This window comes from Drosophila virilis, chromosome 4 (genome assembly GCF_030788295.1).
Source record: "Drosophila virilis strain 15010-1051.87 chromosome 4, Dvir_AGI_RSII-ME, whole genome shotgun sequence".
NCBI lineage: Eukaryota > Metazoa > Arthropoda > Insecta > Diptera > Drosophilidae > Drosophila > Drosophila virilis.
The window spans coordinates 24,593,334-24,604,349 of NC_091546.1; the positions used below are offsets into that span (position 1 = coordinate 24,593,334).

The window sequence follows — 11,016 nt, forward strand, 5'->3', positions numbered from 1 at the left end:
ATCATGTGTGACCATACTTTTAAAAAATAAGTGGGCTGCATGGGAAGAGTGAACGTACTTAATACCATCTAAATTATAATTTATATTAAGCTTGTACCATATTGTGGACAGTGTAGCAATATCATGATTGTGTTCAATATTTCGTATGAACATTTATTAGTGACATGCAATTTGAAAAATACCTGCGATAAGTCACGGCGATAGTTATCGCTCATCCCAAGTATCGATTCGGCAAGTGGATTCGCTTGGGGCGATTGACCGTCGTGTTCGCGTTATATTTTTTAAGTTTTTTTATGTGCGCACGCCATTTGTTATTAATAATTCAGCAGATTGACAAGTTGACGAACGTTTGTCACGCAACAAATAATAACCAAAATGTTGCTCTAAAAGAAAAACGGCCAAGAGCAAGTGGCTGGGTAAATACTGCGTGTGCATAACGCGTGCCTTTTTTTAAGTAACGTGTAGCAGAAATGGGTCTTAATAGCAATTACAGTGCACAAAAACAACAGCACACTAATTTCCTTCCGCACCGAAATGGTAAGTTTCATATTCTGATAAGAGTCGAGCAAGGCAAGAAACAAGAAAGCGAAGCAAAAATGGAAATCAAAGCGAATTATAGGTCAAAATGTAGCACAAAAATATTGCAGCGGGCTCGCCCGAGCCACTCAGTAAACAAAAATCCATCTAATCGACACACACACACACACACTCAAACTTGTGTGTGTGTGTGTGTGTGTGCTGTGCCGTTTTTGGCGCTTGCGGCAACGTCACTGTGTGCGTGCGTGTGAGTCAGTGTGCTTTGCGGTTTATTGCCAACGTGTAATGCAGTCACAATTGGCAGCGGCGTCGTGGCAAAAAAATAACAACAGTAATATGCAAAAAATAAATAAAACAAATCCAAGCAAACCGGCCGACAATTGTAGTCGGTTTTTTGACAACTTTTGGGCGCATTTATGTAAATGCCAAAATCTGCTTCAACCCATAAACTCCTAGTTCACAAGCTAGTTTCGCATTGAATGAAACCGGTTTTCTTACACAACAGGAACTCCAACTGGAATGCCAACTGGAACTGGGCTAGAGCTTGCCCTTAAGTATTTCTGGTTCTTTGTTGTGTTGTTTTACTTTCACTTCAGCCAATGTCCAGGGTCGCTTGGCTTTGCATTTGCAACGTGTGTCTAAACAATTCTGCACTCCGACCAACCCTGATCGAGGTGCTATAATATTGGGTTGAAAATAATCTCATTCAAATAGAATGTTTAGCTTTGAAAGCTTTAATATAATAGATTACCAGCCATATACAATTATGTTCTCAATGAATAACTGACCGAGCCCAAAGCGTAAAAATAATAACCCCAATCTATAAACAGTTGCAACCTATTTAAATTAAGTTCTCAAAAGTTTTCCCTCAAGAGTGAAAACAGATGTAGGAACCCTTTTTTTTGGGTTTTTTTCCTCCACATTTAAATATATAATGTATTATGTTTTAAAAGATGTGGCATTGAATACAGCTTATATATAGCTTATTTCGGGAATGTATCGAATGATGTTGATTCTATAATATATTTATTTAATTTGACACAGATGTTAGGCTATAAATATTTAGCACTAACGGTCAGATTAGATAACAATATCAGATTGCGTAGCCCATATTGAAAGTATCTATTTACATTAAATCGATTCGTATGCTATAATTTTGAAGTTGGAACATAGATTTAGGAGCAGTTAACCTGTGTTGTATTGCTCTAACATACATTCTTATTTATACAATATATAAACAAATAAATAAGTTTGCACTTGCCCCAATCTAGTTGAAAAGAACAAAAGAAACTCGAGAGCAGATTGAAGTAAACGAAAGCGAAAGAAATATGTATACAATTAGTGAGATAAGAAACAGAGATAGAGCATAAAGTAGGAAATAATGCTTATTGGATTTTAGCCTACTTGAATTCATGAGAACCGCATAGTAGGGCTGTATTTGTTTTGTGCAAAACAACCCTACACATTAATTTCCCATCCAAAGATCTAAAAAGGGATTTTTAATTTTCATACAACGGAATTCAAAGGGATTTATAACTACCATGTTTGATGGCAACTTTATAAGAAATGCCCTGATAACTTCCAAAGAGTATTTCGTATCATTTTTCTTTTTCTCATTTCAACAACTTAAAGCAGATATTAGGTGCTTACAATATTTTTACATATATATATATGTATGTATGTAGACTGCCCGTCCCTGCTTAAATGTGACTGCAAACACGTCAAAACACACACACACACACACACACTCACATAGACGCACACATTCATCTGCTTGTTTACACACATGCGCGCCTGCCATTCAAGCGGCAGCAGAAAAAGCGTCGACGTCAACGTCGCAGTCAGCGTCGACGCCGCAACGGACAGCTCCATATTTGAAGCAAAGAAAACCCAGCGAGTGCGATGGATTGGCGCTCAGTTGCGCATTGGTAGCCGCATATAACGGTTCGTGTCTTTGTTATCAAAAACGAAATGTGTACAGTTTATCGCGCTGAACAAACACAAATAATAAAACAAAAGAGAGACAACGATAAAAAGACAACAACAACAACAACAACAAGAGAACAATAAATAATAAACATTTGCCAGCTAATTGCCACTACATTTAACACTAACTCCCCACTCTCCCTCTCTCTCCCACTCTCTCTCGCTCTGTCTCTGTCTCTGTCTCTGTCTCTTTCACCACTCTCTCGCCGCGCTGTTGCAACAGAACGCAAAGCGACAATGACAGATCAACTGAACGAGCTGCACACACGTCTAGCCCAGGTGAGGCAGGAGCATTTGCTGAAGTTTTGGGCCGAGCTCTCGGCGGACGAGCGCACCAAATTGGCGCGCGACATAGACGAGCTCTGCCTGGACGAGATCAAGCTGTATTGGGAACGTGCCACCATCTCGATGAATGCGAACGGCATCAAATTGGACGGACGCCTGCAGCCGATACCCGATGGCCAAATACTGTCGACGGCTCGCACCACGTCGGACAAGCTGAACGCCTACCGGGAGGAGGGATTGCAGCAAATAAGCCATGGCCATGTCGCTGTGCTGCTCATGGCGGGCGGACAAGGTGAGTTTATGATGCCAATTTCGGGTTAACGGAAGATTTTTGGGTTCTTTAGATAATATATCGGCGAAATATGAGGTAATTGTTGTGATAGAAAAGAAATAATAATAATAGATATATTAAATTGAATTAAGGTTCAAAATAGGGGGGAAAACAACATTTTTTTTTTTGAGTATATTTCATTTTTCATTTAAAACATTCTATTATAATCAAAACTAGCTTAGATAGAAGACATATTCGATTTAACTCTTGAGGCTTACACGGCACACTTTGTTTTTATCATTCATTTATATATTATATATGCTGTTTTGAAGAATGAAACATGTTTTATTTATAGACAGCATCTTTATCAACAGCTCTGTATATGGTATGCGAAAAAAAAAACAACATTAAATTCTAAGATAGTATTTTTTTTCTCATTACATTTACGCTTGCTTGATAAGCATCTGTAGAGATGCGAGATACTATTGCTGGGCCGGAAACTGCAGAAAAATAAAATATTATTTCAGTGTTTTTTTTTTTTTTTTTTCCACTCATAGCTAATAAACTATTTGCAACAATTTCTGATCGGAATTGCCTTGAGTTGCAATGAACAAAAATTCAGTATTGGCAAAGACAAAAACAACAACAATGCAGACCTGCAACGTCTGTGTAAGTGTGCGTGTGTGTGTGTGTGTGCAAGTGTGGGTAAACGGCTAATTAGATTGATATAAAAATGCTCCATCAAACCAACGCCAACACACACACAGTCGCTGCATTGTTGTTGTTTCGACACACACACACACACACACACAACCCGCTGCCCACTCATGAAATTTCTTGTTTGTAACTTAAAATTCCGCTTGCCAGACACGTCACAGCAATCGGGCGAACCATCATAAAGTAATAACAGTTTAATCCATTCTTATGGCCAGCCAGTCCAACCGCCAGTGTTGGTCAGTCTCAAGTTGTTGTTGTTGTTGTTGTGGCCTTTCTTTTTTTTTCTGCTTTTGCTGTTGTTGATCGCGGCGCGCGCGACATTTGATATTTCCCGTTGTATTCAACGTGGCCGAAGCAAGCGAATTCACGTAATGGACTTTTGAAAATACAAAAACAACAACAACAACAACAACAACAATAGCAGCAGCGCAAAAGAGGAAAGTCAATGTACGCCTGGCTCAGCATTTTATTAGTTAGTTACGTAATTACGTAGTTCAGGCACGTAACGTAATCTCGAATAGCGGTTAAAAGTTGTAGGCGTTAAGGCTGCAGATCGGACCGCAATTTATCGATAACAACAACTCGCTTGGCCGCAAATAAGATTAATCGAAAAGCGCGCCATAATTAAAAACCGGTAAAGTGACGTGTTTGACCTTACGACAGGTTTATATGCTAAATAGCAGCAAGAGTGGAAACAAAGATTTAACAAAAAAAAAGAAGAAATCGCTTATTGAAAGCGAAACCCAAAGCCGAAAGCCGAAACAAAAGCAACCCGTTTTAAAGGTCAACCGGCTGGGCGCACAGCAAATGGCAAACACACAAAAAATATGTATAGATAATATTTCCTGCCTAAGATCTGAATTTTGCGCTTTTCAGCTTAAATATCCTTTGTGCTAAATATAAATGTAAGAAACAAAAACAGGGAAGAATATGTTTAAATTTGCGCACAATAATTTAAAAAAAAAGAAGAAAAATCATAAATAACGGTAAAGATTTATTAATTTTCCCATTTTTAATGGCTTAATGCAAAAACCTCAAACATTTAAAAATGTCAACAAACTGACCTTTTGCAGGCACACGACTCGGCTTCGATCAGCCCAAGGGCATGTACGATGTGGGACTGCAATCCCGCAAGACGCTATTTCGGATCCAGGCGGAGCGCATCCTGAAGCTGGAACAGCTGGCCGAGGAGATGTGCGGCAGACGGGGTCGCATCGTCTGGTATATTATGACCTCGGAGCACACAATGCAGCCGACACTGGACTATCTGGAGGCCAACAACTATTTCGGACTGCGCGAGGAGAACGTGGTGCTCTTCGAGCAGGGCTCGCTGCCGTGCTTCGATAACGATGGCCGCATCATCTTGGACGAGAAGCATCGTGTGTCGCGCTCACCGGACGGCAACGGCGGCATCTACCGTGCCATGCAACGTGCCGGCATCCTGGACGATATGCAACAGCGCGGCATACTCTATGTGCATGCGCACAGCGTGGACAACATTCTGATCAAGGTAGCGGATCCCATATTCATTGGCTACTGTGTGCAGCAGCAGGCCGACTGTGCCGCCAAGGTGGTGGAGAAGTCGGCGCCCAATGAGGCGGTCGGCGTGGTGGCCATTGTCGACAACAAGTACCAGGTGGTCGAGTACAGTGAGATCTCGGCTAAGACGGCCGAAATGCGCAATGCGGATGGACGGCTGACGTTTAGCGCCGGCAATATATGCAATCATTTCTTTACCGTTGCCTTTCTGCACAAGATCGGCAGCACGTACGAGCGCAAACTGAAGCTGCACGTGGCCAAAAAGAAGATACCATTCGTGGACAATGCCGGCATTCGTTTGACGCCCAACCAGCCGAACGGCATCAAGATTGAAAAGTTTGTCTTCGACGTCTTCGAGTTCGCCGAGAAGTTTGTCGCCATGGAGGTGCCGCGCGACGAGGAGTTCAGCGCCCTCAAGAATGCCGATTCGGCTGGCAAGGATTGCCCCAGCACAGCGCGCGCCGATCTGCACAGGCTGCACCGCAAATACATTGAGAATGCTGGCGGCATGGTGCATGGCGAGATCTGTGAGATCTCACCATTTGTTAGCTATGCTGGCGAGAATCTTGTCCAGCTTGTGGGTGGCAAATCCTTTACGGGTCCCGTTTATCTGCGTGAATCCATGCAAGGAAACCTCTAGACCCAAGTACCCCTCCCCCTCCTCTCACACACACACAAACATACACATATGTACATATAGACTGATAAATGTGGATAGTTTCTGTTAAAAATTTGGTTCAGCTAGGTCAAAGAGCACGAAAATTCCATAGTTTTCAGTACTTAAGAGCAACTACTCTATAAATTTGGTTGTCCTTCTTTTTCATTTTTGTTCTTGTCTTTGTTTATATACTTTTCCATTGATTGTGCAATCATAATGTGAATATACCTATATCTAAAAAGAAAATATACAATATATGCATATTTTTAATATATATTAAATACAATTTGAAAAACTTTGTTTATATTAACTGGACATGGGTTGGATATTCAACAATTCCCAATCTATTCCAAAACTAAATAAATATAAATGTATTAAGGCGATCTACTCTGAACTTTCAAAATATTCTGATAATTTTTTGATTGCATATTTATAGATTCTAATTTCTATATAACTTCTGTTAGAATATTTAATACCCTTGCATATTCAACTTTTTCTTAATGCTAATATTGTTTTGCCCTTAAGAAGCATAGGCACAATAATTAATGCCGAGTATGGTTAACATATTTTGATAAGGAAAAAAGTTTTTCATACACGAACCTACTTTTTGACCGATCGTTCCTATGGCAGCTATATTATATAGTAGTCCAATGTAAACAAGATTTTGCCTAAATGAAAGGGGCATCATAAAACTAATATATGCCGAGCTTGGTCAAGATATCTTGAAAAACAAAAAAGTTTTCCATACAACAACTTAATTTTCGACCGATCGTTCCTATGGCAGCTATACGATATAGTGGTCTGAGGTTGATAGGATTTTCAATATATATGAGGAGCATAATAAAGCTAATAAATGCCGAGTTTGGTCAAGATATCTTGAAAAACAAAAAAGTTGTCCATACAACAGGTTACTCTTCGACCAATGTCAGCTATTTGATATAGTGGTCCGATCGAGCAAGATATATATATAATACATGGTAAGCCGTCTGAAAAGGTTTTTCGTATAAACACAATTTGTTTTTGTTCTGGTTGTAAAACTATAAAATAAACTGAAGTCGAGCTTTATTTAAGAACACACTTAATAGATGGCACAACCTCCTCGATCCAGTCGATGCAGATCTCGGTCACCTGGCGCAGAAAATTGTGCTCCGTTTGCACCATTTCGGTGAAGAGGATGCACTGCGGCTTGTACTTGCCGTGCAGCACGCTGGACGGATGTATCTTGGCCTTGACACGCCCGCTGAGGGTCAGATAGTGGCCCTCCTTCTGGAGCAGGGCAATGTTGTCGAAGAGACCCGTCAGCAGGCACTTCTTGACCGCATCCGTGTTGTCACCGCAGCTGTTGAAGGCCAGATTCAGACGGGCGCTGATCTCGGCCAGCTGGTTGCGCACGTTGCGAGCATAGTTCAGATTGCGTATATTGAGGAAGTTGTCGTGGCACCAGATCTTTGGCTTTTCGGTTTTCTGGAACGTGCTGAACACGTTGAGCAGGGTCAAATGGTCGCCGTGCTTGGAGTGGAACTTGGCGTGCGCCAAGGCGGCCAGTTCGCTTTTGTCCGTGTGTCCAATGAACACATTGTCGCTGGACAAGGCCGCCACCAGGCTGAGCATCTCCTCCATGCAACCGTATGTGGGCGCCGCAAGCAACAGCTTGGCGTATCTGGGATCCAGCGGAAACTGGGCCATCCAGCGGCCCGTCGTGGTGATGCTGGGCGCAACAGCCGACTTGATGGCACCCAATTGCTCCAGGGCCAGGTGGGCGCTCTGCACGCCCTCCGGCTGTGGGGCATCTATGAAATCAAAGCTGGCGCAATCGATGCCCAGCGCGAGCAACTGCAGCACCGTGGCGGTCAGATTGGCGCGCAATATCTCCGGCTGTGCGGCGCTGCGGAACTTCTCCATGGTGGCCTTCGTATAGGTGCGATAGCAGACGCCTGGCGCATCGCGTCCGGCACGTCCGCTGCGCTGCCAGGCCTGTGCCTGCGAGATGCGCACAGTTTTGAGCAAATCCAGACCAGAGCTCGGATTGAACGACTTCTCCTTGACAAAGCCGCAGTCGATGACACAGCGTATGCCCGGTATGGTAATCGAGGTCTCGGCTATATTCGTGGCCAGGACAATTTTACGCGTGTTCGCCGGCACGGGCAGAAAGCATTCCAGCTGCTTGCCCTGGGCCAGCTGGGCGTAGAGCGTAAAGACGCGCACATCGGAGGGGCCCGAGTTGTTGATCCTGGCCAGCTGGCGGATTTGCTGGGCCAGCGCCTCGATCTCCTCCTGGCCGGTTAGAAAGATGAGCACATCATGATTGATGGGCTCGTGGCGATGTATATCGAAGAGTGTGACCAGCGCTGCGTGTATGTAATCCTCCTGCGTCTCCTTGGCGTGCAGCACGCGCACCGGATGCGTGCGCCCCTCCAGATACATGCCCTTCACATTGAAGTATTTGCCAAAATGATCAATGTCCATTGTGGCCGAGGTAATTATAAGCTTCAGCTTGGTCAGCTTGTGCTTGCGGCGCTCCTGTTGCGCCTCCTTCACAATCCCGAACAGGACATCCGCATTGACCGTACGCTCGTGCGCCTCGTCCAGCATTATGGCCGTATATCGGCGCAGCAAACGATCCGCAATCGCCTCGCGCAACAGTATGCCATCCGTGAGGTAGCGTATGCGCGTCCGCTCCGTGGTGGTGTCCTCGAAGCGTACCGTATAGCCCACAGTGTCGCCGACGGTGCTGGCCAGCTCCTGGGCCACGCGCTTCGCTATGGTGATGGCCGCCACGCGCCGTGGCTGGGTGATGCCTATGATGCCGCTGTTCGCATAACCGGCCTGCAGCAGAAATTGCGGGATTTGTGTGGTCTTGCCGGAGCCGGTTTCGCCCATGATCAGCAGCGTGTCGTTCGCCTCCAGCTCCTTGAGTATGCGCTGCCGGCAATGGTAAACGGGCAACGCCCTGCGCTCCTGCTCGACGCTGCTCTTCTTGCTGCCCAAGGCATTCTTGTACGGACTCTGGAGCTTGGGTGGACTATTATAGTTGGGCTTCTTGATGCAGTTCTGTTCCTTCATTGGCTCGATTTTGCGCTTGACGGGAAAGCTGGCGGCCAAGCTTGGATTGCCATTGCCATTGATCAGGTATTTTGATTCCATGCTGCGCAGTCTCTGCTGCGGCAGATAAAATGAAAAAATTGTCTAAACTTGTTTTGTTTGTGCAATTGTCGGGCGCTATTTGCGCTGCAATTAAATGTGCTATCATTATTAAAACACTTACCCGGACATGGGCTTTACAATGGCAACTTTATCAAGCCAGGTAAATATTGGAAATAACTATAAACAAGGGCGCCTGTGTGTGTGTGCGTGTGTGTAATCACAGGTGGGGACAAGCGCTCCACGCTTGTGCTTTAGTGATGCGCACACCGAAAATGTATCGTTCAAAAGGAACTATCGATAGCTCGAGTTATCTGTTAACTAGCTGCTATCGATTATTTTGTGCAGCCATTACGCCTAAATAACTGGATTACAAAAAAATATAAAGTTAACCCTACGTTTTGCATCAGATTTAAGGTTTAGAATTCTCAACTTTATTTTCCCACATTTGACTGTCTCATTAGATTTTAGGCCTGCAAATGGAATAGCGTCTGTTAACTAACATAATAAAAAACCAACATTTAATTTAGTCCGCACTTCCAAGAATACCCCACCACTATATTTTAGTGCAGTGTGTAGTGCTGCCCATCATTTGCAAATAGTGGGAACAATAACTTACTGCGGGGTAACTTCACTTTTACCTACTTTACTGTGCTCCAATAAAGGCATTCAGCTTTTGTACGTTATAGAAATGCGCCTTTTTAATGTCTCTCAATTTATTGCCATTTTGTGCTGCGCCTCTTAGTTTTGCATCAGTTCGTATTCCCTGTATCTTAGTTCACCAAATAGTGGGTGTACCTTTTTAGATCACTTACCCCACTTCGAACAACGATCGACATACCAAAACTGGGAATAGTTGCATTGATCAACTCGCCAAATAACTGTTCAATACAGAAGGCACATCTCTAAGTGCCCGCGTTTCGCGCTGAATGACAAACAAAACAGCTGTTTTCGTTTTTTTCATCGGTGCGTATTTTACACAAAACATTCGAAGCTCGCCAACATTTAATATTATTGATATTAAGAATTAAAGAGCTAAATAAAAATGGTTGCCGGCGGCGCATCAGATACGGGCGGCGTTAAGCCCATGGTCATCGCGGGCCGCATGGTCCGCGAACGCGAGCGCCTCATCGGCATGACGCCCGAGGAGCGTGCCTGGCGCAAGCAATGGCTGAAGGACCAGGAGTTGCCCCATGGGCCGCGCAAGGTGCCCGCCCTGGAGCTGGAGCTGAACAATCCCATCAGGCGTTTCTATCGCGCACCCTTGGACAAGGTTTGCAGCGTTTTGACGCCGGCGCTGGTGGGTGCAATTTGTGTTATGTAATCGAAAGAAAAAAATGTTAAATTTTGTTCTGTTAATTTCCCTGCTCGTTTCCCAAGGGCTTCCAACGCGCCTACACGGTGCGCTACTGGACCGGCAAGGCGCTGATTGCGCTGACCGGCATCTATGCCGCCGCCTACTACTTCAAATATAATCAGAACGTGAGTGGACCAAGTTTAACATGATCATCTTGTGGTCTCATCCAATGCCAATTTGTTGCAGGATTGGACGCGCAAGGGCGGCTGGCGTGTGATATCGTCGCGCAAGGCGTGCGTGCCCGGCGACGAGGGCTATCCCCGTGTCTCGGATCGCTCGGCGCCCGCCGACTATGCGGCGCGCGGCTTCAAGCAGTCCCCGATCTAGGAACGAGCTCCAGCTGCCCGTTAGAAACCTCTTTGAATTAATGTTAGCAACAATCAACAATTCGCAATAAACATGGAACACACACACGCACGCAACTGAGCTTTGTCCCTGGCCAAATGCCCTTGCAGAGGGTGCCTTGATTTTCTCATTAAATATGTAACGCAACTCGCAAGACATTTTTTTTTGTGTAAGCCAGAT

At 44.5% G+C, this 11,016-nt stretch overlaps 3 protein-coding genes across 6 annotated transcripts; 2 read left to right on the forward strand and 1 right to left on the reverse strand.

The window, feature by feature from the left end:
* The first annotated feature begins 236 nt into the window (after window positions 1–236).
* mmy (UDP-N-acetylglucosamine pyrophosphorylase mmy) lies at window positions 237–6,288 on the forward strand. Of its 2 annotated transcripts, none has more exons than XM_002057768.4 (3): window positions 237–537; window positions 2,747–3,100; window positions 4,870–6,288. In XM_002057768.4, the coding sequence occupies exons 1-3, from the start codon at window positions 471–473 to the stop codon at window positions 5,973–5,975; spliced, it is 1,527 nt and encodes a 508-aa protein (XP_002057804.2). In that variant the 5' UTR covers window positions 237–470; the 3' UTR covers window positions 5,976–6,288. The 2 variants fall into 2 exon arrangements, with proteins under 2 accessions (XP_002057804.2, XP_032293459.1); XM_032437568.2 differs by lacking the exon at window positions 237–537 and adding an exon at window positions 2,364–2,481.
* A 750-nt stretch (window positions 6,289–7,038) lies between these two features.
* Window positions 7,039–9,410, reverse strand: ath (ATP-dependent RNA helicase DHX33). 2 transcript variants are annotated; one of them, XM_002057767.4, is made up of 2 exons: window positions 9,259–9,410; window positions 7,039–9,149 (listed from the first exon to the last, which is right to left on the reverse strand). In XM_002057767.4, exon 2 carries the CDS (start codon window positions 9,135–9,137, stop codon window positions 7,056–7,058), a length of 2,082 nt encoding a protein of 693 aa, XP_002057803.1. In that variant the 5' UTR covers window positions 9,138–9,149; window positions 9,259–9,410; the 3' UTR covers window positions 7,039–7,055. The 2 variants fall into 2 exon arrangements, with proteins under 2 accessions (XP_002057803.1, XP_015025341.1); XM_015169855.3 differs by having other exon boundaries at window positions 7,039–9,152.
* Window positions 9,411–9,963: 553 nt separating this feature from the next.
* On the forward strand, window positions 9,964–10,990 carry ND-B17 (NADH dehydrogenase (ubiquinone) B17 subunit). 2 transcript variants are annotated; one of them, XM_015169689.3, is made up of 4 exons: window positions 9,964–10,100; window positions 10,160–10,434; window positions 10,515–10,616; window positions 10,678–10,990. In XM_015169689.3, the coding sequence occupies exons 2-4, from the start codon at window positions 10,180–10,182 to the stop codon at window positions 10,816–10,818; spliced, it is 498 nt and encodes a 165-aa protein (XP_015025175.1). In that variant the 5' UTR covers window positions 9,964–10,100; window positions 10,160–10,179; the 3' UTR covers window positions 10,819–10,990. The 2 variants fall into 2 exon arrangements, with proteins under 2 accessions (XP_015025175.1, XP_002057802.1); XM_002057766.4 differs by lacking the exon at window positions 9,964–10,100 and having other exon boundaries at window positions 10,107–10,434.
* Window positions 10,991–11,016: the final 26 nt, after the last annotated feature.